At 42.7% G+C, this 27914-nt stretch overlaps 2 protein-coding genes across 5 annotated transcripts in view; both read left to right on the top strand.

The window, feature by feature from the left end:
- LOC104043033 (serine/threonine-protein phosphatase 4 regulatory subunit 1) overlaps positions 1 to 3639 on the top strand; it is a 28218-nt gene extending 24579 nt beyond the window's left edge. For all 4 annotated transcript variants that reach the window (XM_064465295.1, XM_064465296.1, XM_064465298.1 and 1 more), the window contains one exon: positions 460 to 3639. In XM_064465295.1, coding sequence (XP_064321365.1) covers positions 460 to 614 — 155 coding nt within the window. In that variant the 3' untranslated portion in view covers positions 615 to 3639. The remainder of the gene's footprint in view (positions 1 to 459) is intronic.
- Positions 3640 to 3739: 100 nt separating this feature from the next.
- ANKRD60 (ankyrin repeat domain 60) lies at positions 3740 to 27077 on the top strand. The gene is made up of 4 exons (XM_064465303.1): positions 3740 to 5054; positions 5902 to 6032; positions 8156 to 8321; positions 9228 to 27077. The coding sequence occupies exons 1-4, from the start codon at positions 4880 to 4882 to the stop codon at positions 9509 to 9511; spliced, it is 756 nt and encodes a 251-aa protein (XP_064321373.1). The 5' UTR covers positions 3740 to 4879; the 3' UTR covers positions 9512 to 27077.
- The last annotated feature ends 837 nt before the right edge of the window (positions 27078 to 27914 follow it).

Below are 27914 nucleotides of genomic sequence, written 5' to 3'. Positions count from 1 at the left end.
CTAACCGTTGTACTAGGAAGGAATGTAATTTTGTGTGCTGCTACAATTTCCTGTATCACAGTAACAAAAAAATCATCTGATCTCTAATTAACCAAAGGAAGATACACAGAAATCTCCTCTCCTGTCTTGTTTCAGAACGAAGTATGGAGAATGTGTTGTAAAACGTAGTACAGTGGCAGCTTCCTGAGCTTGCTTTTACTTATTGACACATTTCTATTTAGGGCTCAGCAAAAAGAGTTTATCTTAGAAATACTTAAGTTCCTAATAAGATGAGCAAGAAACAGCATATTTCTCTTTCTCTGTCAGCTTCCTTAGTTGCTTTGGTTTCTCTAAGGAGCCTATAAATTGGATGAGTTACCCTAAATGTTTTTGTCACCATCTGTATTTCTGCACTACCTACGCCCTGGGGTTTATTCTTTTGGCTTTGATCAAAATTGTATTTTTCTCCTCTTATTCTAGCTTATTTTAAAAACGTTGGCAATCCTCATCTAGAAGCTGCAGAAGAGACCATTCTAGCCCTGCAGTCTGACAGAGATCAAGATGTGTCCTTCTTTGCCACCATAAAACTAAAACAGGGTAACATGGACAATACTACCATCGAAAAACAGAACTAATGCGTTCTTCTGCGGTGAACGCTGAACATTGAAAAGGTTATTCACCTTATGGTCATGGTTAGTATGAATAATGTGGGCAAATAAGGTTTTTTGTTACCTGCTTGAGCTGGAAAGGGTCTACTGAGAGATGTTACGGTGTTCATTTCATGACCACCCTTCATCTACAGCTGTGTGTTTGTCTGATATGCATGAGTAATTCCTTTTGGTTTTTTCTTTGCAAACGTGGGTGATAACTCTGATCTCGCCTGCAGTTACGAATTGTATGTAAAGTCTTACGCCATCCGCAGTATTTCAGTGTAACTGGAATTCATATTTCACTTTCTAACAAAACATTTCCAGTGGTAGAGCAGTCTGCCGTAGCTTAAAATAGTTTCTAAATCTTAAAACCTGATTAGAGCAAACTTACATGAAGATATTCTTTCCTCATTTTTCTTGTGGTTTTTTTATTTTTTCAAGTATTGCTTTTTAACGGAAAAAAAGTGTAGATATGTAAATAGTTTTGAATTTAACAAAAAACAATGAAGAACTTAATTCTGTATCAGTGGAAGAAAGCTCAAAAATCATTTCATTTTATAAAGAAGTTACTCTGCTAGAATTAAGGCATGGTTCATTTTTATTTGATATAACATGATATTTTTCAAAGTACAGAGAGCTCAAGATTCTTTGTATATTGTGACTTTCCTATTAATTTGTTATTTCTGAGCTATACCCTTACAGGTGTTAAGGTGTCTGTTTTCATTACTGCTGGCTCTGGAAGTGGTAGGTAGACTTTAATTTCCCAAACTGAAAATTACTCGTTCTTCCCTAGCAGAGTTCACTGCATTTACAGGGTTCAGCTCCTGCAACATGTGCTCTGTCTGTGAAAAGGTATTACAGAATTTTACAGGCTTAAGGTTTTGTTTGTTTTATATACACACCTCATTTTAAAAACACCTTTTAACTGGTCCAACATTCAAATCCCATACAGCCCGCTACTTTGTTCCTAAACAACAAAGGACTCTAAATTCTGAAAAACCCCAAATACTGTTGCTTGGTTTTATGTTTGGGGGAAAGGTGGTGACGCGGTTTGCTCTCTAACTTCTGTTGGTTGGGAAAGGTTGGGGCAAACAACAAACGGAGGTTACCGAGATCCTTAAGCTTAAGTAGGATGTCTAATGTGTATTTAAACAGGTGTTTTGGAAGAAAGAAAAATACACAGATAGACTGCGGTTCTGTTAATAAAACTGGATAGCTTCTGATCAGTTTGAAAAATTATAAATCTAATATTTTTTTGGTGGATCCTGTCTTCTGTTGTGTCCCAAATCTGCAGGTAATGTGGGGCCTGGAAAAGAGATGGTGTTACTTTTTTAGACTGTGGGTTAGAACTCTGTTCAGAAATGAATGCTTAAATACTAAAGAAATGGTTTCATGTAATAACAGTTATTTTCTCTCTGTGAACACAATACTGTATGATAAATGGACCTGTGTAAATATTTCCCTTTATTTCACTATTATACTAGTAAGTAGATCACAGGGGTGAAGGTTTTTACAGAAATTACTTTTTTTTTTTTCCCTTTTTCCCTTCATTTTAAATCTGGCTTGATTGCAACACAGCAAGTAGGTTCCTCAGCTGGGTTCTGTGGTTTTTTGGAGGGCTCAGTTTTGTATAAGTTTGTTTAACTAGTCTTGTATTATAATATGTACAGTATTTGTAACAGATTGTTTTCTTGTGAGATCACAAAATGCTTTTTGCAGGCAGAAATATACCACTGCTATCACTGCTATTACAGCAAACAGTATAAACTCTGTAGTGTCCTATGTCAATTTTTTTACAATTTTTTTATAATTTAAAACAAATGATTCTTCAGTACAGACTTTTTATAATTGCAATTTCTTAACAAGATGACCTCCCAAGTTAATTTTTTCTAGTTCTAGTATCTTTTTCTAATGCTGGCGTTATACTGGTATTTTCTAACGGTTCAAATTTTCTAAGGCCTCTGACAAGGTTTTACTTCTGTTTTTATTATCAGTTCATTAAATTTCTCAGCACTGAGCAAATTTTTTTAAGTGTGTTTATATGTAAGTATGTTTGAAATGTACTTTATATAAATTAAATACTTTGAACATTAACCCAAACCAGGTTTCCGTCTGTCAGATAATCTTAAATAGTTACCTTTACTTGCAGTAATCCACTGGAAAATACAAGCTTCTCTATGTTTTAGTGTGTTTGGTTAGTGTTCACTGAGAGTTTTTGTTTAGGGTGTGTGTAAACAGGAAGCCACCAGCTACAAAAGTTCACTGAAAGGCTAAATGAAGTTCTTTGGTACCTCTCTGGCTCCGGAAATCATGTCTGTTTTAAATGATATGATTTCATTAGAGCATTTAAAATGCTTTCTTAGAACTCTACAGTTGCATGCACTAATAGGGGACGTCACAGTTTTTGGGGTGGCTTTTTTTGTAGGCAATGTGCAGGTCTATTAAACAGATTTACCCTCTGCAAGGTTTGTCTTTTTGTTTTAGCTTTAAACTAGAAATTATTTCAGCATGACTAAAGACCGCACTTTACGTCTTGTACTAGACAGATGTATGCAATGATGAGTAGAGCGGAGTGTTCACGTACAGTTCTCTGGGTTGTTTAAATTATGCAAAAAATATGTTTTTTTAAAAGCCAGCCAGAGCCAAGTTAGGTAGGTGATCCACTTTCACAACAGCGGTAAGGATATCACTTTTAAACATTTCTGGCTAAGGAACATGAAAATAACGTTAGTGGGTGCAATATAGCTTGGATGCTGCTGGAGATCATCAAGCACTTGTAATCCAAAGCATGTTAGTTGTGTTGCTTAGAACTCGGGCACGCTGGTATCGCGCGTGATCCGCACTTGGCGCCGCTCAGAGGCCGCCCGCGGGGCGGTTCTGTCTGTGCAGGGTGTTGTGCGGAGCCCGGTTAAGTGGGGACACTCTGGAAGTGTCATTCCTTTGTTGGAATAGAGAATCTATGTAACTTTGTATTTATCTCAATAAATCCTGTGACTGTTTTATAAACAAACTTGTGGTAACTGACTTCTGTCATAAGTGGGATGCGAATGTATTCTTTTGTATAATGAAATGTCTCCTGAGCATGAACATCATTGTCATCTGTCGAACCAGGGTGGCTTGTGGAATTCATCGTACTGCTTAGTGAAAAAATCCATTAGATGTCCAGAGATTTGAAGTAGCTCTTCCTGCCCTTTCTTCTTGAAGAAAGCATGTCAAAGATGCTTCAAAACTAAAATTGTTCTGTCAGATCTGAAACTCTAACAAGATGTGTTTTAAATGAAGAGAACTTCTGTCTGCTGGGTGCAACTGGCACTCGGATCTTTAGCTTAAATCCTTCCCTCTCCAAACTTCAGCCTGGAAGGGCATCCTGGACTGTTTTCAGCGTGGTGTTGCTGTCAGACATCCTACCTTAATGAGCTCTGTGTAGTTGTTTGGCCTTGTAGTGGGGGGATGTGTGAATAGTTGACACCTGGCTGGTTGGTTTTGCTTCTAATCTCAGGAGCGTTCAATATCTTCTGCTGCTGCAAGCAGCCTTTTGCCTGTTTCACACACTCCCTGGCTGCTCTATCCTCTGCTCTAGAACTTCTGCCGACTGCTGTAAAAGAATATCTGACCTCCCCTCTTTTTTTCTGTGCAGGATTTTAGCTGAAGCAAAAGTGAGGAAATAGCCCACAGCACGCCCCCGCTAAAGCCTACCCACCTGCTTTGGGTTAGGGCACAAGACCCTTTCGTAGTAAACTGGAAACACAAACAGCTGTAGGCTTTTTTCTTATTATGCTTCAGAGTAAATGTCTAGGTTGGGATCTAGACTTCAACAAAGAAAACAGGAACATAAAATACAGGCAGCTTTGGGAGTTTACCTGAGTTACTACTTTGCTTCTCTACTGCTTGTCTTCCAAGTAAGTTTATGTCACCCCAGTGAAAAATGAAAAGATGGGCAGGAACAAAAATCTTTCTATAATCGCTGTGGTGCGTTACTTTCCGTGGTGGTCTCTGGTAACTCCAGGTGGGCTGTTACGTCACATGTGCAGACTGTACTTGTGTGACGTCAGTTGATGCTGCTGGGATACTGTAATGTGCGTGTGATGGGCGGGGTGTCTGTATGTGGAGGGCTTTGATGGTACAAGGGGAATGCCTAGAGGAGGGAGGAATTACTACCAGATCCAGACCCCTGTCCTTACAACAATAACAAGCTTTTTCTAAGAGACCAGCATTGCGAGTGTCTCCTGGGCAGGAACCGCTTCACAGCCATGCCTTCCTGGCCCCTGCGGACCTTTGGTGTCCAGCTCCATCTAGTTGAAACTAATGAGATCTTTTCACTGCCTCGATGCCAAAATGACTTGACTCTGAAGAAGCTTAAGTCCCACTTAGAACTGTTGGCTGGGATCCCCCTTCATCTTCAGCGGCTCCAGTACCTGGATGAAGGTGAGAACCTGTAACCTCTGGGGTTCTTGGAGGTTATTTGTAGTATTTCTGTGCCTGCTAGTCATGACTATGTTTAGGTTCTGGATGAAGGTCACGGTTCTGCTTGTCTCTTTTTACTGAACTGCGCTTGGATTTCAGCTCTTGACTTAATGCTTAACTTAGCTTCCTACTCCTTAAAGATAACGCTCTATTCAACAGGGTCCCTTAAGGTTAGAGATGGCAAATGGTGACCTTTCAATTCCTGCTTAGCCTTGTCAACAGCCAGTGCCAGTACATGCCTCGTTCACCTCAGCCCAGAACAGTTGCAGCGAGGCTCTGGCCGACCTCTCCACAGTTGGAGTTGTGTGGAGCTGCGGTGGTTTCCCGTTATGCCAGCTGAATGTGTGGTGGTGGAGTACTTGGCTTTGGAGGTGACAAGCAGAGATGGCCAGTGAAACTTGTTTACACCTGCTATTTAAAACAAAATAACTTCCTACTATTTGCTCTTTCAGATCAAACAAGCTCGGTGCTTTCTTTTTGGAATAGACACCACGTGTGCATGGATACATGAGTATTTTTCTCCTGCAGTCCTGGTATTTCACTTGTTAACTGTAGCTTCCGCTGGGGTACAACCGTGTTCTCCCAAGAGCGCTCTCGTGTAGCCTCTTCTAGGCTGAGGGTGTATCTGTGTTCACAGCATTAGCACATCGGGACCCAAGGCATCCTTGATGCATTATGACAGTAAAATTGGAGAGTACCAGCATGGCTAAAATAATTCAGTCACCATCTAACACTTTATTTAAGCTGGTCGCTGTTGTCTCTGAGGATATGTTGACTTGCTTTTCTTTTCTTTTCCAACTCCCCACAGCAGATCTGCCAGATGAATCTACATTTAAGGACAATGATATTGTCCCTGGTGGAACGATTACAATGCGGATCTGGCGACAGGGTGGCTGGGGGCATCTTGTGGCAGCTGCTGCAAAAGGAGAGACTCTGAAGGTGGATTCTGTTAATTGGGTGGGGTGGGGGGGTGGGTGAGGTCTGGCCGTGGGGAGGCTAAAAGCCTGTTGCTGAAGGTCTAAGTACTCTTGTAAAGCAAGATTCATAGAGCAAATAGTGGGGGCATCTTGAATGGAAGAGACTTGCCAGAGAAATTAAGTAGGTTCGTTGTACTGGCAGCAATTCGCAATAAAAATGGTAATTTCCAGGGGCTGGTAATGCAAAGAGGAGTCAATCCCTAATGCAGTCAGTTCAATTTAGAAATAAGACTTCTTTTTGCTATTACTTGTAAACAGTGCATACACTTGGAGTGCATGTTCTTTTCAATGTTTTATAACTTTCTATAGCACTGCTGTGACTATACTTTCAGTTTACTTTTCCTGTCCCTGCTTACCCTGATGTCCAAAAAAGTTTGCATTTTGCATTCAGCTGCCTGCCATGTTACTCTTCCGATGTGTTCTCTACAAAAGATACTTAATGCCGGTGTTTATGACTTAGGTAGGAGAAATCATGCCTTGCAGGTAAACAAGGCCTTTTTCTGAGTTATCTTAAAACATTGTTAGAAGATTGAGACTGTCTGTTCTTGGGTATTCCAGTGGGGCTGTGCAACTTGTCTGTCATGAGAATCAGAGGCAGAAGCTCTTTGTTTCATAGCCCATCCTCCTCTGGCCATACTGACTCCAGAGAAGAATGGGACTCAGTGTGTGATGGTACCAAAATCAAGAATCAGAAGACATTCTCTGTCTCATCCACTTTATCTGGTGCTGGTGTACGGACTGTCTTGAGTTTGTGCTCCTGTCAAGTCTGATTTGTAAGAAAGCTTTGATTTTTATAGGACAAATAGTTTCTGTGGTGATCTGATAGGGGGCATGCTGCTTTCCTGACTTAGGACTGAAGTGTTGTCTCAGCAGAAACACAAGGTACTCTCGCTGATTCGTACTGTAAACCTTCAGGTCTGAACAGATGTGGTCGTGAAATATCCTTTGGCACCTTCCATAAAGAACCATTATCTCCGTCTCCCTGGCCAAATTCCAACCTGGCTGATCACATTCTGTTCCTCTGTGTTTCCCCAGCCACTACAAATGGAGACCACGGGGTTCTTCTCTTCCCTTCATTAACTGTTGTGCAGCATTGCGGTCCACTGGCGAGCTGCTGTTCCGTCTCGTGCCACAAACGGCTTGCGTTTTAGCATTGGGCAAATTGGGTTTGGGGTTTTTCGGGGTTAGTTTTTTTGGGGGTTTTCTCCATGTTTTGAGTTCCCTCTGAATTAAGGATTCTTCCTACTCAGTGTAGAGTGGGAAACGGAAGGATGTGCCACAAATGGTCTCCTTTGAAAAGAAAGGTGTGTTGGCTGAGGAGCCCCGCAGGAGGCTTGTTGGCACTGTTGATTTTCAAATTAAAAGAAAAAAATTTCTTTTCAAGAAATAACCGTACAGCTGATCTAATAATGTGCTTCCACTTACTAGATGAGAAAACCATGGTGCACTGTGGCAGATGTAGCTCAATATGGAAATGGTTTCTCAGGAAGAACAGCAGCATGAACCACCTGAAAACTGTTCCTAAGAGGCCTCTCAGCAGCACTTTAGAACTGATGTGTTTGGCTTTATTACAAAAGAAAAAAAGCTCCTTCTGGTAAAGAAGGTGATAGAGGACTGTTTCCTGAGGCAGCTTAGGTTTGAGTTGTCTGCTGGAATTAAGGCCTGAAGTCTCACCTAAGGAGACTCCAGCTCCTAAGGAACCTGGGTTTAGGCAGCCAGCGCTGGATGGCTGCGTCCTCTTTCCCCAAACCTCAGGTCAGTTTCTAACAGATGTAAGAGAAGGAGAGGGATTGCAAAGAGAAACAGTTTCTGTAAGATTTGTGGGGTGCTTAATAAGTACACATGAAAGGAAAACTGAAATTTACGGTCCTTCCAAGGGACAGCTATGAATAAATGTCATGAGATAGTAGAGAATCAAGATGGGGCAGAAGAAAAAGAAACAAGCAGGTATTATTTAGCTGATCTTGGAGTGGTTTATGCGGTGGGCAAGCGTACCTTATGTACAGATACCAGACTTTGTGGAGACCTGAAAAGAATCAGATTGGTCTCTTGAAAGAGACTAAAAGGTTTGTGTTTGTCCTGCAGCTAGCCCGTCTGGGAGTTACAGAGGACTCTGCGGCCACCACGCCATACGCAGGGTTACTGGGCCCAGAGCAGACAAAGGAATGGGCAGCACACCAAGCTTCCGTGGCACTGTTTGTTGCCAGCCACAGAGGTCATTTGGAAACTGCCAAGTTTCTCCTGAGACACGGTAATGTTCTTGGAACAATTCTTATCGGGTCGTAACGGCACAGCGTACCACCTTCCTGCTTCCCCAGGCCATAGAATGTTACCCAAATGGCCTCGCATATTTTGTGTCTGAGGTGGAGAATGTATTCGGCCCGTCAGTTCTGATGTAGGCTTGGAGACAGCACAATCTGCTGTTCTTGCTAAGTGTAATGACTTCTGGTATTAAAGAAATTCATCTTGGAAAACAGGATTTCTGATTTTTACTTCCCTCTTTGAGTCTCGTTTGTTTATTGCTGTTTTCCTATTATCTAGATATGCTTAGTTTTTATCAGTCCTGTGCAGGGCTTTATCAGCTGCAGAAATCTAATAAGAGTTGTGAGCACAGGTTCTATGGCTCTGACATTTGGGGGTTTTTTTTGCTGCTTTGCAACTAAACAAGCTGCCTTTTCTCCAGAAATCTGCATTTGCACAATGGACAGTGCTTTGGCTGAGCTGAGCTCACTTCATTGTCCAGAATGAAAGGACATTTGTTAATCACTTTGGGTTTTATCATTGAAAGTGAGTGCTGAGGAGGAAGATCCCACCTGCCTGACAGTGCTCCCTTCAAGCCAGGTTCTTGAGCCTGGCCTCCTCAAAGTCTGTCCCTGTTAAAGGATGTCGGGTCTCCCCGTACAAAAGTAATGTAACACCTACCTGCGGCAAAGCTAGCAATGATCCCCCGAACGGAACAAAAAATATCCACCTGCGTGTGAGCTAAGGGCAGGAGCATTTGTTCACTAGACAGGTTTGTTAATTCCACTAGTTAGATGTGACTAAAACCAACTGCATCTGCCTTCAGGAAAAAAAAATTGTGCAGTGTGGCCCGCAGGTGGCATTGCCTCCTTTCGTATGCCTCGGCAACGCTCAGACCATGTATGATTTCTTGCAGGTGCGGATTTGCATTCTACAACCCCGCTAGGAAGGACTGCCCTTCACGTCGCCGCTGTCGCGGGCCAGCGTGACTGCGTTGAACTGCTCCTTAGCCATGGGGCGCGAGCTCTTGGCCCGGACAGCGAGGGGCAAACCGCGGTGAGCCTTGCCCGCCGGTGGGGCCAGAAGGAGAGCGAACGCACCATGGTTCGCTTCCAGCGGAGGAAGAGATCCCCTGGCGCCGAGCCACCCTCTGGCGCTGTGCGTCAGGCCTTGCAGCAGGCGTCTGGTCCCACGTCCTAAAATACATATGGACTAGCTTGGTTCTGGCAAATTTCAAGGGACAGTCAGTAACTTTCCCAGAGACCCGCACTTCAAATATAGGTCGCTGGGTGGGATTTGCAGGGTTTAGTTATGAAATAAGCTCATGTACTGGTGATGCTGCAGCTAAGATGACAACTAGCTTGACAGCGCAGCTCTCAAACACGCTCTTAATTTGTAGCTTAAGTATTTATGACATTGTTCCCTAGCCAAAGTGGCCATTTAGTTAATATGGTTTGTAGGAGAGCTGGAGCCTGTCTGCAGGATCTCTTTGGAATGCTCCTCACTGGGGTGATTTCCTAATAGTTGGCAACAGACCAGGGCGATACAGTTTAATGGGTATTTCAGGGGACTGGAAATCCCTAGATCTTTAATCCAGTTCTGGCCCTGACTGGCTTTATTGCCTCTGGCAGATCAGTTAAGGGTTATTTTATAAGTAGGGCAGTTTGTCTGCTGTGGGAGGGTGCGGGCAGAATTGATGTGCATGTAAGTGGCTAATTACAAGATTGCCCAGTGCTTGCTTAGTATCTCCAACGTTTTAAGCCTCAGGGCTTTGAAGGTTGGGGTTTCCTGAAGCCAGTGGTGGGTTGAAGGGACTTGCCCATCTGCTTTCAAAGTTTCTTCATATCGCAGATTCCTTAGATGCTTTAAGAATTTAAGACTTAGGGTGTCTTTATGCCTCTGTGATCAGCAGAAGGAAGCTGAGCTTCTTGTCTGTTTCCTGAGGGCTTATTAAGGACTCAGTGCTCAATCTTGAGCAGTTTCCATTGCTCTGCTTAGAGACATTTTTCCCGAAGAGCTCAGCACTGAACTTCCAATTAACCACAGAAGAGGTGGTTCTTGGTGGGAACAGAGCACTCCTGGGAACTTGGCCCACTGCCTTTTTGCTTGCAAAGCCCTATGCTTAGCCAGGAGACTCTACAAATAACTAACAGGAATTGTTCTTGTTTCCTGGTGTCAGAGCACTTTCTTTAACTGATACCAGGATTGCTACATAAATATCTAGGTAACTAGTGAATTTTGGCCTCAACACTTAACTTGGTGTTCCAGCTCAGTGCCTGGGAGTGGCCATGTTCAGAATGGGGTAAAAACCAGCCTCCTGTGGTGCAGCGTGAATAGGTGAAATGTGGATCAGAAAGATGCTGGCTGCGAGCTTGGGATACCTTTAGTTTGTACCTCTTAAGGGAGAGGTTGGGGCTAATGATGGGGACCAAGAATTGACTTGCAAAGCTGAGGGCAGAGCATTCTTTGTGTGCACTGAATGAATGGAGGCGAGCTGCACAGACTGAGTTCTGTAGGAAGGGCTGCAAAGCAGGACATCGGAGTACCCAAGCAAAGGTGCTCTGTATTCCAGGAGAAAAAAAACGGGATTTGAATAATGTTCCCATGTATGTTTTTTGTCAGATAGTCCCAGACGGAAATATAGAGTGTTGCTCAGGGTAAGCACAGAAAGCATAACATGGCAGCTCTCCAGGCATGTGGCTGCCCAGCTCAGGGACAGATAGTTTAGTCTGTCCAGGGAATTGTTTCCCTGTGCTCACAATCCCCAGCTTCCTGGAAGTAAGTCCCTGAGCCTAGTTTCCATGTTAGTAAAACAAAAAAACTAACCTGGAATGCTTTAAAAATGCAGCTGTGTCCCCTAAATGCTTGCCTGCCTCATTCAGGGTGGAGGGTTGGATGGGTGCCTAGTGAAAGCAGGGCTTTGCGCCTTCCTTGGACGTTCCCTGCTGCCGGACTATGGGCTGTTCTGAGAACAGTGTGCATGAACCAGGAACGGAGACCGAGAAATGCAAACCACAGGCTCAATCTCTAGAGCGATCTAAGAAAAATATCCCTTTACTTCAGCTTTTTTTTTGTAAATGGAAAGGGCTTTGGGTGATGGTTTTACTCCTTTGTTGCAATTGCTTTCCTTTCCTTGAGTTTGAAGGGTAAAATCCCTGGTCACCATTTTGAATAGCTTGAAGTTACACCGCAGAAGTTGCGGGAGCGGGGCCAGGCCGCAGTCAGCAGGAGAAGGCGCCGCAGGAGCGGGGCCGCAGCAGCTCAGAGGGGTCTGCAGCACACCAGTGCGCTCTGGTCGTCGGGTCTGTGTCGCGTTCACCGTTCCCATATGAAAAAGCACTGTTTGCTTTTCCTGAGCTACATCATCTCAGTTGCATCCTGTTGTGAAGGTAATCCACCCAGCCTTTCAAAGGCAGCAGTCCTGGATTCCTTCTGAATTGATATTTGTGCTTAAGGCCTCTCAAATCTAAGATGATAAATAGCTCTTATCTTTCAGCTCGTCATTTTAATCAAGTAAAGCAAGGTCCAGAACGTCAGGCGACAGCAAGTACTGCTTCTGAAGCCAGTTGCTGTGACTGCGGAGGACACGTAGCAGTGCTTCCACATGCCAATATCAGTCTGAACAAATACGTGCAGAATTCCTTCGGATTGAGGGGACACCTTTGTGGGATCATTTAAGCAAAGCTCTCTCAAAGAGGTTTTATGCTGATTATTATATATAACCACTTAGGAGAATGAGAAGATCACAAATTTTATCAAAGCGATCAGTAGACAAGATATAAAAAGATGGTCCTTCTGGCATTTTGCTGAGCAGTTGGATATTGCAAGCAGGATGATACAAAGTCCTTCGAAATCATTCATTCTTTCTTCCTATTGTCTGTCTAGACTGTCTAATCTGTTCCCAAGCCTCTAGAAATGGGGAGAGGATTTGTAGTTGCCTTTAGACATTATGCAGCGTGCTGCATAGCTCTGGGAAAGAACAGCGACTGTCACACGGAGAGAACTGGGTGACCTCAGGACGAGGAATGGTAGGAAATTATGTAGTTCGTGATTACGTAGTTAGGGACAAACATCAAGTGCTTTGTGCTGGAAGCTGGAGGCTCATCCTTTGGAAAGAATAGAACAGAAGTCACCAATGTGTTGCAGCTGGGAAATGGGTTGGAGTGCGGCAATCCAACACCATATTGGGGCAAACGAGAAGAAAATTGATGTCTGGCGAGACGAGCCCTGGAACAGTGTGTGCTGCTCTGGTTAGGTGAGAGAGGTGAACTGAAGCTCAAAGAGACCCCTAAATTAACCAGGGGAAAGGAGAGAGGAGCTCTTCCTGAGAGGGCCAGGAGAGTGGGGCGCGGCCGGTAGAATTGCTCCCCATCTCAGATGATAAATGCCAGGGAGGTAAATAAGCTATTCACACTGGAGGAAGCTGCTGGGATAAGAAGACCAGAAATCAGACTCTGTTTGGCAGCTCTCGTTAGGGAGGAGCGGGGCAAATAGATGCAACAAAATGTATGCTGTTGTGTGATACAATGGTCTGGAAACTGTTTAGACTGGATGGCAGCGTGGCTGGGTGCTGATTTTAATTGTTGCAACATTGTATTTGTTGCTTAAAGTTCCTATTCCAAAGAACAAAAATGGGATGTAGACAGAGCAGATGATATTGCCTGTCTTAAAGTAATCAGCTATGCCAGAAATAAACATCGGGAGACAGCGGACTGAGAGGCAGCGCTCAGGCAGAAATGTGACTGAGGCTCTCGATTCCAGAAATCAATGATCAGCTCTGCCGCTGCTTCACGTAGGATCTTGAGAACTTGATTTCTGTCTTGTATAGTATCAGGAATCCCAGCAAATGTTGTTTCTCTGTTGCACTGGTGTGCAAAAGTCCGTTTCTAGAAGGGAAGCTGTAATAACAGCCCTTCCAAAGGAAGGGAACAAACAGGTAAGCAAAAGATCTGTGCATTTTGCACTGCAGCTGTTACTTTTGTGGCTCTGTGCTACAGCACAGGGAAAGGATCAGCCTCCAGAAGACTTTAGTGAGGAGTTGTTAATGAACTTTGGATTCCTCAGCTAAAGAAACAGGGAGATCATTATGGAGAAGAAAGTGCCCTAAAAATGCCTTGAGTTTAATTATGCGCAGGGGAGGACAAACGTCACGACTGTCTCTTAATATTACGAAATCCAGAGCAATTCTTTTGGAAGGACTGTGGTTCCCCCGGACACAAAAGGCAGTAACATAAACAAAGATGACAAGCACAGGAATAATTCATCACGCTTTCTTATGCTTATCAGCTCCCCGCTTCCCTTGCCTGGGCTGACTCCCCGGCTGCTCCCAGCCGTCGCGCTGACTGCTCTTCCCCCAGAGCCCTCAGCAGGCCTGGAACAGCGACTGCTGCTATTTAGAAATAGTCACTGTAGCCAAGGAGAGCCCTGCATGTCTCAGAACTGTCACCTTTGATACTTCCAAACATGAGTGAAATGTCCCCCAAACATTTCCCCTTTGGAAAGGTTTCTGATTTTACCTGAGTTACACTCCAAACTTGCCTATGTTTACTTTGTCCCTCCGCGTTCCTCCCATGTGATGCTGCAGAGGGGAAAGGCTCGGTGCTGTTGCTACAAGTGAGATGTTGCGAGGACATGCCTTGTGGTGAATGGACGTATCCAGAAAGGAGAAGGAGAGCAGAGTCTATGTTGCAGCATTAGTTTTCAGGCATTTTGCTGCTCCGCATCCCAAGGCCCTCGGGAACGATGTGTCTCCTTGTCTAACACGTGGATCTGCTACTGGACCAAGAGCTGCGCTTCGCTTGAGGCAGCAGCCGAGCCTCTCCCTCTGTTCCTGCTTCACAGCCCTGAAACTTCCCTGGTATTCAAATCCCTTTCAGTGAAGACAAGAGAGGTTATTTCTTTTAAAAAGTGCCATTTATTGGTGGAACTTCCGTACCTGTGGCGATGTGGGCCCCTTGACTCAGCAACACCCGAGTAGAGTTTTGTGCTCATGTGTTTTATCAACACACCTGGAAGCCTAACACCACTGTTGATCTAGCCTTACTTGTATAGCAACCACCCCTATGGAAACCGAGTGTTGAAACTCGAGAGCAAAGACCTGCGGTTACTGTGGCATTGCACAAATAACTTGTTAGCTCAGTGAATTTTTAAATAGAAAAAAAGAGCAAGCTTGTTGTTATACCTGTTCCATATTTATCGATAGACAACAGTAGTGCAGAACACTCTGGCAATCATTACATTCATTTCTTAAAGTGAATCAAATGAACAGAAATTGTTAAATGCCAGAGTACAATAAAGCTTATAAAACCAACACGCATCAGGAAACTTGTACTGATTGGGCTCTTAGATGTTGTTTTCCTCTTGCTTAGGAAAGAGAATTGTAGTCAGCTTGCAATCTCCCCGGCATTGTTCGTGAAGGAAGCAGACAAAAAGTACCAATGAAACAGAAGGGCTGCAATTTAGTTAATTTTATGCAAAACACAATCAGCATTCAAACGGGGAGTTGCCAAGCAGAAATGTGTTGATAGAGAAGCCAAAATATTCGCTGTGCGTAAATGGTGAAATATTAAAACAAAATTTCAGAAAGACTCCTGGGACTCATTTAACTCTAGGCCAGAGAAGATGCAGGGGTGAAGCCTGACACTATCGCAGTCAAGAGGGCCTCAGCGAGGCCGTGATTCAATCCCGGACACCCTTGGCTGTGCCTCTATACAGTGTGAACCAGCGCGGCTGTGGTGTGGCAGAAGACCTTGTATCAGTAAGGAAAAAGAGCAATAACTTTTTCAGAAGAGTGACTGGAAGAGAGAAGGTTGCAAAGGATTTTTGCTGGGGAGAGGAGGGAGAGGGCAGAGCAGTAAGGAGGGTAGTAAAGGACACAGAAACAGAACTGCAGATCGGCGGGAGAATGTAACTACGAAGGTGACAGCAGTGCAGGGATCTGCCGTCTAGTCCTGGAGACCCCCACGTTGAGGAGGGCGGACATTGATCTACCATTTTGCGTTTACTCACCATGACAGACTCCCGTTAGCACTGAAGTTAACTAAGTGGATGCAAGGTATTTTTGTATTGAACAATGTGCACTCCTCTTTCCCAAACTTCATGCATCCCACTGAGATTTTCTGATTAGTCTTTGTGCCTCAGACCCCTCCAGTCCAGGGTGTGTAGCTTACCTCTGCCTATAGCAGAACCTGTGAGTGCACATTCTCTCTGCCTTCATTTTTTGAATTTGCAGTGTTCCTTGAGTCTTAACCACCAACGGTGTTCAAAGACAACCAGGAGTCGGTTGTGAACCGTGTCTGAGGCTCATGGTGACTGTTAACATTTAGCAAGGATAGAGGTTTGCAGGGGGAAGCCAAAAGCTATTCACTTTCTAGTATGCTTCCAGCATCCCGTTTAGGTTGGTTTAATGCCTAACCTAGGCTGCAATTGAGGTTAGTGCTTTAGTTTTCCTTCAAGTGCTAGTTCTCCATGCGCTGTTCTGTTTGCAATGTTTGCTTGACATGACCGGTATGGTTTCACGGTGTTTTGCTAGAATTCCTGTGTGTACAGAAGCTAATACAGGAACTGTCAACTTAGAAAGCCCATCTTAAAATACGGTCTTACTGGCTTGGGATAAGAAACACAGAGATTCCTTGTCCAAGCCTCTTCTGTGGAATTCGTGACGCTATTTCAATTCCTTTGGTTTCCAGTAACCAAACAACCATTGGGGTCAAGTAGAAGTCAAGGTATAAAAATTTGTTACTATGAGCCTCCTTACCTATAAGCAGCCATATGTTAGAGGAATGATCTGGACGATAGCAGTTGTCTTATATCTCTTGATGAGTGTTTGTATACATAATTCAAACGTGTCCGCGTGTTTGAATTCCAGCTTGTATTGATTGAATTGGTCTCTGATAATAAACAGTATAAATAAATCAGATGGGAGTTAAAACATAGATGTGCTGTATGGGGGGGAAAAATTAAATTCAGTGTAGTGACCTTGAGTGGAACGTAATTTCAAAAGTGCCTTAGATATGCTGATGCCATAAAATAAGGCTGAGGAAGTTGGAGGGGCAGGAGGGTAGGGGACAGAGGAACAAAACAAACTCATTCAAAATTATTTGGATTTATCAGGATTACAGGGAGATAAGTGGCTTATGCAGTTTATTGTAGGGAAGTGTGAGGTAATGAGGCCAGGGACCAAAAGTAATCAGACACCGGTCGGAGCGAGAGCAGCGTGGAATACAGATCAGAGCGCGGCACAAAGGGCGCACACAGCACCGGGGGAAGTCTCATCTAAGGCGAATAGCTGCCTTGATGCTTCTCTTCTTAAAGCGCTCAGCTCTACAGCTGCGCTCACTGCATGGCTGAGAAATGGCTGGTCCTGCTAAAGAGGTCCTGTTCATCATTGCTAACCCATGAACTGGCTCCTAAATGAGAGCTGGGTTTACAATGATCTTTCTCTTTGCAGATCTCCAGGTACGGTTGTACCTCTTTCTGGGAGCAAACCAAGCAAAGCAGAGAGGAAGATGGAGGGAACATAGCCGTGCCAGCATGAATTAGAGGGACAGAGTTAGGCATCATCTATTGGCGTAAAAACACGCAGGAATAATTTCATGTTGCTTTGACCAAAACCCTTCAAAGGCTATAAGGTGTGCGTTTGCTAGTTGCAAATGAATAGAGGGGAATCCAGCCTTTGATGTTGCAGGGAACATGATCTGTAACTGAGCTGCCCAATAGTACATCACGCTAACTTTAGAAAAATAAAAACCCCTATTGTTTCGGACTGATGGGGACCCCGCTGGGCCACAGCAAAGCAAGGAGAAATTGGGGAATCTTTCCAGTTGGCTGACCTGGAGGTAAATTCCATGGTTTTGACAGTACTCGTTTTCTTTTCTTCTGGTTTCTTTCATTTTTTATTTTTAGTTCTAGTGCCTATTTTCATTTATTTAAATGCTTGATTTGTTCCTTAGATTTTAAGCTTTAGATTTTTCTCAGTTGTGGCCAAGTAGCTTTTGAAACCCAATCAAAGGCAGAAATAATAAAAGGAGAGCTCTCTTCACTGAAGTCTGTTGATGTCCTCGCAGCTTGCTTCATTCTGTTAGATAACATATTAACCACCCGTGTTTAAAAGTGCTTGCTCAAACTTGGCCCAGATCTCTAAAACATCATTTTTACACTTATTTTTCACAGAACAAATTAGATATTTGAAAATATAATCTTTCTGTCTTACCTTTTCCTGCCCCAATTTAATTTATGTCCGGAAAGACTCCCATTAGTTGATAATTTCCAGTATCTGAATACCTAGGGCATATCAATAACACGGAGACTTCTCATTTTCCTTGAGTCCTCCCTGCTTGGTGCTGCATTAGCTGGAAATCCATTATTGTCTAGAAGCCATAGCCGCATGTGTTACGTTTGCCATAGTTGAGGAAGGCAGTGAGGAGCTACAGGGAAAACTGAACTGGGAAGGACAGAAGCTAAGGCAAGTCACAAGTGAAGCTTGATCTCATACCCTAATCCTTAAGTCATATCAGAACTGAGGAACGGGGAGTGGTGAAAGAATACTTGGGGAAATAAGAGATGGTCTTGGAAGTTTTCCTCTTCTGAGTCTCTTCAGGCTTTTGTGGCTTCTGGTGAATGTTCTGCCCCGTTCAGCGTCCCTGCCGGGACACTGGAAGCATGGTAGATGCGATCTGATATGCGCTCTACCCCCACCCAGGGATGTGTATCTTCCTGTGATTGCTTACGTTCTTGTAATAATAGTAATAATAATGACAGAAAGGAAGATGACTTCCATGTAGTTGTACCCCATGTTTCTGTTGTCCACTGGTTCTCCATGGCAAACAGTCGGTGTTAGTTAGAATCTGCATCCTTGGAGTTCCGCTGTCAGTTTGGGCTGTTGTCACACACTTAGCTAATACCCTCTAGTAATTTTATTTCTTATTCACATGCACACTTAATGTCCTTAGTCATTAGACTGAAAAATGTTAACCTTGTCATAGTTAGTGACTGGAAGCAGAAAAGTCCATTTAATTCTCAGGGGAATGAATTCTCATTTTCTGCTTGTCAGAAAGTGACATTTTACATATTTTTCTCTTTTTTTCCACCAGTTTAGTGCTAAATTTAAATGTGTGTGTCATAAGAATAGACCTTCTGTCTGTGCTAAACACCCCAAAACCCTTGGCAGGTATCCAAGGTATGAGACTCTTGACCAATAGCTGCTGCTGGAGCTCATTTCATGCACTGAAGAGAATGGGAGGTGAGAATGAAAAGTTAGAGATAAGGGGTCGTTGCAGAGGGCGCATTAGCATTGCATGTCAGAATGCATATTTTTCCCTCTAGAAAATATGGATGAAAAGCAGCTCATCTGGAATAAAACATCCAATGAAGAGACGAATTATGTTAATTACGCAGGCTAGCACTAATATTTGTCAGCAAGACGTGACACTTTCTATTTAGTGTCACAGACTACTGGGAGCTTTTGAAAAGCCTACTGGTTGGAAGGCAAGTTGTCTGCAGATATTGAGTTCACTGTTCTATGAAAGGGAATAACTTGTGTCTTGAAAAATAGATGGCATTTATGGCAAAGAGAAATAATCCTCCCACAGATTACAGCTGCTCACTGCATTGTTGGGCTGGTGGTCTCATCTCATCAGTGGATATTTTATAAGGTTCTTTTTTTTTTTGGTTTTTTTTTTTTGAAACATTTCCATAAGGCTGTTCGGAGGAGGACATTGTGTGCTGGGAGCTGGATGTATTTTGAGAGACACCGCTACAAAGAACTCTGAGTCTAAATTGCAAAGATGGATGAAGTAAAAATGAGGGATGGTTATTTTGCTTTTTACAGATGGGAACTGAAGCAGGGGAGAGTGACTGTTGTGGCCAAAGTCACCCTGGGAGGCCGTGGAGTTGCATCCTGATCTTTGAAGTCCAATTCCAGTATTTTTACCATATATTGTCTTTCTGTACCCTTGCTGCTGAATGTAGATTTAATATGCACATGTGTAATGAGCCAAACATGTTCTGCATATGTTTAGCCAAATTCTGACCTTAGGGACATGAGGCAAGCTCGCCCTTATCTATTTAAGAGTGCTTTCATGTCTAGGCTCAACCCAAGGAGTGCAAAACAGTGTTGGCATTTACTTTATGAAACATCCCCCTCCTGGGCTTGAAGTTCAATTCATCCGCCTGTTTGGTGTTTTAACAAATTTGAGCGTCTCTGGGAGCTCTGGAGAAGAGATGGTAGGCCAGCAGGCAATAAACTGCACGCTGATTGTCTGACCTCTTCTGTTGTCCCTGTGCACCAGATGCCGATTAATGATTAGCATGTAACAAATTAATAAATCAATACCATAAACAAACAAACCATCCATTACAGTGGCATGTCAAGTCTCTCTCCTCTAGAGGAGGAGAGAGAGACTTGCTGGCATTACAGTCTTCACTGTACGTAAATGCCTCTGGACTATGTGCTATCCTGACACCTTGCCGATATGATGCACAGATGAGATTAATTATATTCCATAGGTAATTTGGTAAGTGCTGAAGAAAACATTCTAAGTTTTTTTTGCTTAGTTTTGTTCTGACGGATGTTCTTGAAGGGAAGGGTGAGTGGTGAGCGCAGTAAATGTGTGCTGAGAAGGAACACACTCAATATGCTCTCTTCCTGTACAGCCCGGCACCCTGCCCTGAAGGGGTTATCCACACTGACCGACTTCAGACAACTACCTTTGAAGTCTAACAGTAAGACCTTATCACCGGAGCTCCCTCTGTAGCTTTGTGGAGAAAGCAAGGATCCTGTAGCGTATCATTTAAAGGTCTGAATCTGGACCCCAGTCCTGAATCATGATCAGAGAAGTTTAAAATCAATCTATGTGAAATACCGAACATCACTGACCTTAGTCTCTCTGAGCCAGGACCAAGCAACACATTGAGTTGCTGCATTGTCATCAATAGGCTGTTAGAAGCACAAAAAATTTTGTGCATTTACCCTTGTTTTTCAGAAATAAAACACAATTAAAGGTGGTGTGATACGTTATGGAATACATTTAATTAATGCCCTTGTAACAATCAAAGGGAGGTTCAGGCAGAGGTCAGAGGTGGCTTCTGAATTTGTACAAACACCTCCAAATCCAGAATGGGACAGGGCAGTAAATAAATTCCTCATTAGCCTGACTGATTTTTCCATTCTCCTTATATAGGAAGTGTGTATGTACTTCTGTGCAGTTCTTTGGGCATGATTTATATATTCTAATAAATGACAAGTATATGTGTGCATAATTAGAAGGGACAATAAAGAAAACCAGTTGATGAAATTGAATTATGCATAATAAAGCTGTAATTTTATAGGGAAGTCTGTAGTCATCAGGAAAGAAAGTGAAGCTTGCTATTTTTATTAGTGTTGTGAGAGACCTGAGCTGAAACTACAGTCTTACGAGCTTTAATATTTTATGATATCTTACAGAGAACTTATTTTCTAACTTTCTATTTCATCCATTTGTGGGCCGTTCTTAAAACAGCATGTCCTGCCCTGCACTCTAATCTTACTGGCCCTGTCCTTTTATGCTATTCTGGCTCTGCAGGCCCTGGGTCAACTGTTGTCTAGGCTTAATTTAAGTAGCATTTGTGATTAAATATGGCTGTAAGTCTGTTCTCTGCGTTTTTGACAGATATGATCCCACCTCAAGTGGTGACTTGATTAGAGGATGTGGGAGTCAGCTGAAGTCTAAGTTCAGAACTGTTCCTTAGAAGCACAGACCTGAGGAGGTTCACCATCCAGTCCAGCGCTGTCTGATGTATTTTATGTCAGGTACCGAAAACCCACTGGGTTTAGGCGAGACCAGATGAACAAGACAACCTTTTGGAACCTGAGGTATAGGACAAACTCTGCAAACTGGCCGTCACCTGGCTTATGGGGACCATTCAGTAGGCATAGGCTTACAAGGCAACAGAGTCTATCTACTTTTTCACATGAAAAAATGTGAATCATCAGTGCAGAGCCCTTCTTCAAAACAGAAAGAGATTTGGCTCACCAGGTTTGAGGACCCTTTCTCATATTTGGATGCTTCTGTCACATCCATGACTGCTATATGCATATGCATTATTCAGCTCCAAAACAACTGTAGCAATACTGCCAAATACATGCATGAAATGAATATAAAATACATTCCAAATAATTGCAGCATTTATGTAATTTGGTGTCTTCTGTGTTCCACAGAACCTCAGCATTGTTAACTCCAGCAGAACCAGTAAGCCAGTAGGTGTGCGCAGCAGTACGGAGCCTGGCTCCCCAGCAGAAAAGAGCATGAGCAGAACCAGCCTGGTGACGCCTGTCACTATTGGCAGTTAATGACTGATTAGCAGTGACTCCAACAGTGCAAATGAAGGGAGAATTAAAAGCAGATTTAGGCAATCCTTACTCCTCCTTGAGTCCTTTAAGTGTAAAATACTGCACAAACGTATGAGAGACATTTTAATTGTGATTTTCTGAGTATGAAGAAGATGATTGCTCCCTCTCAAGGTAAACAGCGCTGACCCAAGGTGAGTCTCGAGCCATCCATTGCCAGTGGTTATCCCATTAAAATGCTTATTTGCTCAGCACTCCTACATTAAACAAACAGAAGGACAAACAAATGTGGTGAAAAATACTGTTTTGGTCAAAACTGCGGTGCAAGCTGGTGAAACTTTTCTAATTTGCATAAAAGTAACAGAAATTATTAAGGACACAGCTTCTAGGAGAACAAAAGCATCAGCAGCGCTCCTTGAGAGCCCAGTTATTGTCTAATTTGCAGTGCAATGTGCTCCCTTTACCCTGCCACTGCGCCCTGGTCAGAGCTGGCTCAAGACCCCCCCGAAGGGTAGACTAAAGTGAATTTTCCTCTCTTACAGCTTCAGGGCCCATTTCCTGGTGCTCTGCACTGCAGGGAAAGAGCAGTCCCTGACCCAGCAGCACCACTGCTCATACACCCTCGTTTTTCCTGCAACAGAAGCAGCACAGCCAGCCTGACTTCTCAGGACTTGTGCTTAAGTAAGAAGGGCAGTTTTGTTGCCCCTAAGGATGTGTTGCCACAGAGAGCTCCCAGCTTTGCCTAACTGCAGCCCGGAAGGAAACGAGGTGGGGAACAACATCCCTCTGCCCAAGTGAGCCAACAAACAGCGTCCGTCCCCACTTTCTCCAGCCTGCCAGCTGTATCTTGGCTTCTCCTATGAGACTCTAAATATGTGGCTTTTGTTCATTCAGCAAGTACAATGCTAAGATGGAAGCTGTAATGCTCATGATGGGGAGCACAAGAAATCACTACAGCTTTCATTTAAACAAAGGACATGACTGTGCTCTGGCAATAAGAGCAATAATGGCTGCTTAATTTTTCCAGACAGGGACTGTAGCTCACTGGGATTTTTTGGGCTCTTGCTTTGTTTTTGTTTTTGTTCCAGCTTTTAAGGATGAGAATGTTGTGTCTGACGCATGTCAGCAAGCAAAGGAGATTCACTAGCATAGCTGGGTTCATCTTGCTCCCCGGTGAGGAATAAAAGCATTAACCGTCTCTCACTTCAGGAGGAGAAGGGGGGGCTGTTTTCAGCCTGTGAGAAGTGAGAAGGCATTGGCAGGTTTAGGTCAGGCTGGAGCACAGGGCTGCGTGGCATCCTCAGCAGGACAGATTAGCTGGGTGTCACGCGGCAGCCTGGAGGCACCGTGCGGAAAAAGCAAGAGACAGAAGTGTGTGTTGCAGGGTGTGGGGGGGTGAAGGCTGCCATGTCTCTTTTCGGTGTGAGGCTGTTCTCCACGACAATCATCTTTCTGGAAAGCAGACTTAGAAAAATGAATTGAATAAAGAGTCTTTATTAAGGAAGCAGAGAGGGAGAATGGTCACTTCTGCACTCCCTGTATTGGAACTCTAAATAATGATATTCCCGGAGCTGTTAAAACCATTGCTTAACAAGAGCCCTGCCCAGCCACGTTTAATCCCAGGTGGGTACCTGCAAGGCCTGATCCTGCAGTTAATTGCACCTAACTGAAGAGGATGTGGGGAGGAAGGAAGATGCTTTCTGTTCTGTTTATTTCCTCATGGCTGCATCTATTTTTGTGCTTTGAAGTTCTCAGGTTTATTTCAATCTTCAGTGAATCCTTAGTTTATTTCACTTCTTTAGAGAAGCAGATAAAGCATGAAGGGGGAAAATACGAGGGAGAGGGCCAAATGGAAAGTTGAGTCAAACCTGGGCAACATAGCAACCTGCAACCACAAGGTGTAATTTACATTTATTAATGTCCAAATATCTGGGTGCTGTAGGGCTTTAGATATGCTTCAGTACGGTTTGTAGTGTGACACTGAAAATGCCCGAGGAACACGTAAGGAACCCTGGGATGCTGCTGTCTTTGGGGTCTGACAGAGACACAGGAAAGTAGGACTGGAGGGAATTTTGAACGATCTCCCGTTTTAGCTCTCTGCCTGTGGCAGCATCAGTTTACACCTGCACCGTGTAATATCTTTATGCTGATTATTTTTAAAAGTAAACCTAGTATTTGAAATCTATTTATTTATTATGGATCATTTAAAATTGTGGAGAAATTAAGCAAAAACTTGGTCGGAGTTTTCTTAGTTTGTTACCAGGAAATTAAGAAATTAATATTTACTGAAATAAAAGAAACAGACTGCTCTTGCATGAAACATGATTACCTCTTTCTTAGCTATCATTAAAATTCTGAGCTTTTTGTTACTGACACAAGTCAGGAGTAATAAACTTAAATGATGTAAAAGATATGACAGGTAATTATCCTCAGAGATATTCTCTAAAAAAGTTACTTTAATGTATTGTACTATAATGTACCTAGCACACCTCTTCTATAAAATGTAACCTCTACTGTGCACTGCCAAAGAGTAGGAAGTGTGCTTATTCTAAGCTCAGAGTTTTCATACGCTCTCATCTCTTAAAAAAGAAAAAAAAAAACACCAAGAAGTAACAACCAGCCTTTGATCTATAATTTCCTGTGCTGTTGCTAGACACCCAGTGAAATTTTTGTACTTTTAGAAGGTTTACTAAGGCTGTGTAATGTTACTTTTGAGATCAATGTACTGATTTAAGAAAAACTAAATCATTAAAGGCTGGAAAAATCTTACACAGGGGATCAGCCATAATGATGTTCTGAATAATACATTGCCTCGTGTCCAGCTAGAACTTTGCATGTTATAGTAAATACAGCTGCATTTGTTTAAATGATAAGGCATTAAATTAACCTGCTATGTTTACTTTTATACTTATCAGATGGTCTGGCCCCATCTTATCCTTCTCTGAACATCTGGTTAACTGCCTCCCTAAATGCTGAGAGCTCTGCTTCAGTGCTGAGCCCTAAGCTTCAGCATTGCGTGGCGGCCATCCGACGCCATGGCAGTTCGTGGATGCTGCAGAGGAAAATGCAGACACTGCAGAGGAAAATGCAGATGCTTCAGAACACTCTTCATGAACACAACCTCCAGTTCTTTGTGCCAGCTTTGTGCAAGATGCCCAGTGGCCTACTGCCATCCTGGGATGGTTTTTGGACATTTCATTCTCTGTCCAAGCCTGTAAAACCCGAGGCTCTGACTGAGTAATGCTCAGTGTGTCTTACTTCAGAGGTGGCAACACAACATCTTTCTGCACTGAGATGAAAAGCTGCCCTGTGGTATTCTTCAGGTTATATCAGCAAACTTCCAGTTGGAACCCATTACGGAAATAAAACCACCACTGAGGCATACAGGAAAGAGTGTTTCTTTAATCTCTTTGAACTGTTCTCCGTGTAGCAGAGTAAGTCTGGAGTTGTGTGTGAGCAGCCTGAAACCCTAAGGTCAAGATTATCTTCAACTGAGAAAAATAATGAGCCTTGCCAGTGTTTTGTTTCAGTGGTGCAACATGAATCAGATCTGTGTTGTTTTCACAAAGTTTCTGGTTTTGTTTTGAATTTATTTCTCAATACTGCTGATCTTTGCCATGTATGATAGAGGAGACTGAAGGGACAATGTTTTGTTCACTGGCAACCCAATCAGTTTCACAGCACAACGGTATCATTTTCCAGTACAGTTAAATTTATTACACTGTGGTCCTATGAAATGGTTTGACATGCTTTCAACTATTAAATAACAATTTGACGGGATGTGAAAACCACAGGAGTCAGGAAGAAGGTAATAGTCTGTGAGTGGGCCTGAGCTGTCTTGCTACGCTGACACTTACGGTTCCAAGGGGAGCTAAATACAACACATTTAGGAACCTGATGCAAGAAGTGACCTGGGTTGGGCTTCACATGGGAGCAGAGGTTTCTGGTCTGGTTGCCAATGACTATGTTAGACTAGCGTTTGTCACTTTGGTACTTCGGTACTTTGTAGAATGTGGAAGAAACCACAGAGAATCCTTCACTAAGGGGAAAATTACATGTGTGAATGGGGAGCCTTAAGTCTCTGAAAAGAAAAATACCTCCCCTGTTGCATAAGGCAAGCGATCTCAGACTTAAAGTTACTTCAGGTGGACAAAGAGGCAATAGCAGGTACTGGAGACAGTAATTTTTGCACAAACATAAGACTGCAATGGGCATCCATAAGGATAGACACAGCATGTGACTTTGTAGAAGTGTCTCTGCAGAACAGCAATTAGATTTATTCTCTAAGCAGCCACCTTTTACAGTAGCCAGATCAGTTGGCTACGCACATGCTGTGGTTGCCTTTCATTTCGCTTCTTTCAAAATGTGCAGCAACACTTGTAGGGTGACTACAATTTGAGCAGTGCTGCTTATTCAGGATCACCATTGCACTATCGCCTAATAAAAAAAGTCTTTCTTCTGTGATGCAAAATGTATTTTAAATAAATAATCTTTCAACTTTGAGCTCCCAGTAAAATATCTTATATTAATGAAATTATAAAAAGGAAGTGCCAGTTCTAGCAGCACAGAATACACATTGTGAAGGAAAATGCACCAGGTTTTTGTCACCCAATTTTGTTGTTTACAAAGCAAATGCTTGTGTGAAAGATAATTCTGATTTCATGGTTCTTCAGCTTAAATACAACCGTCACTTAAGCCTCTACTATTATTTCACCATGCACCCACGAAAGTATATGCAGGTACGCATCCATGGTGATGAAAGGTGTATGGCTGACCTATTCTCATGCCTTGCTGTGGTGACTGTGTATCAAATACAGTAAACTTTTTGCACATGCAATACTGAAAGCACCAGCCATAGCTCCTCTTTACAGTGAGCCTGTTACCAAAGAACTCATTTATCTGAAAACAACAGTCAGAAGACAAGATGGCTTTAGTTTTCTGAAAAAATTTAGTCAACTGAGGAGCAGGTGCATGTCACTTCGCTAACGTGAACCTTAGACCACCAAAAGCTTTATGAAAGACTACACCAAATGAAATTTAGATTGAAGTGTAGAAGACATCTAAATACACTTGCACCTTGTTTTCAAATTTTGGTTGAAAATAAACTGTGTAACTTTTTACATATGTATAGAAACATCCCATTCTGCTGACTTGCAGAAAAGCACAGGTCTACGACTTTTATATAGAATTAAAATTGTCTTGTGCTGCATTTTTGAAGTGATTTAATTTTGTTTTGAAGCATTTCCCCAGTGTGTGCACTGAGTTTATTAACAATGTCCTGACCTTAGAGATGGTGTGATATTTTACGGTGTGCAGTGACATTTATGTGCCCAACTTGGCTCCAATAAATAGGTTAATTTCCACAAATTAAATGCCAGGTTTGAAACGTTATAAGGCGATTTCATAACTCTGTATTGGCCTTCTGGATTCACAGTTGGGGCAGTTGACTGGGCAGTCCTTTGTTAGCTGCAAATCCACAACTTCTACACAATTTTTTCAGGTATAAAGGGTCAAACTGGAAGCATTGGGAAAAGAAATAGGTTTATAGTTTCATGTATTCTTGAACAGCAAAACCCCAAATACATGGATCCATTAACTGACAGATTTATGCTAGAGAAATTAGTTAAGAATTTAGACAATACTCCTTACACATCCCAAATCAGGCTATATCAAAGTACATCTCAAAGTAAGGGTACTTCAAATGATGGGAAGTATAATCAAAACTCCTTACTGTTAGTACAGAGTTAATATTCAGACATTGGGAATAAGTTTCAGAAATGTCCAACTGTAGATGCTGGACAAAGAATTTATTTTGGTCTTCAGAATCAAACCATGACTCACACGGATTTGGATTTCACTTCATACAAACATCTACTGGATATTAGGTGCCAGCTTTGGTTCTTTAATATAACATTTTTTAAAAAACAAGTGGTCTTGAAGCTTCCCTTTCATTTGGCCTGAATTCATGTCATTATTCATGTTGCTACTAAATTACATATTAATCTTTACTATACCGGTTTATATAAGTCAGACAAGAATAAGAGGATCTATATGTGACCTTAAAATGAACTGAAGAACCATGTGATTAAAATAAAGATACAAACCTAGCAATGACAAGAAAGCACACAGATTTAAAATATTGTTCTTACAATTATCTTGCTTGTTCAAAGAACAGTTTACACATGTTACAGTTAGTACTTAACTGCAATTTAGCTTAAATTTTCAGAGTCTGATTCCAAGTTATTCTTTATTCTGGTTTTTAAGTAATGTGCCTGAAGT

Source organism: Phalacrocorax carbo, chromosome 14, assembly GCF_963921805.1.
Source record: "Phalacrocorax carbo chromosome 14, bPhaCar2.1, whole genome shotgun sequence".
Classification (NCBI taxonomy): Eukaryota; Metazoa; Chordata; class Aves; order Suliformes; family Phalacrocoracidae; genus Phalacrocorax; species Phalacrocorax carbo.
Note: the sequence above shows the minus strand (reverse complement) of the source record. Positions and strands in the feature narration are given on the sequence as shown.

Coding starts and splice junctions, on each gene's coding strand:
- ANKRD60 (XM_064465303.1), top strand. CDS start 4,880: ATGCCTTCCTGGCCCCTGCGGACCTTTGGTGTCCAGCTCCATCTAGTT. Junction 6,033..8,155: donor CAAAAGGAGAGACTCTGAAG/GTGGATTCTGTT, acceptor TTTGTCCTGCAG/CTAGCCCGTCTGGGAGTTAC. Junction 8,322..9,227: donor CAAGTTTCTCCTGAGACACG/GTAATGTTCTTG, acceptor GATTTCTTGCAG/GTGCGGATTTGCATTCTACA.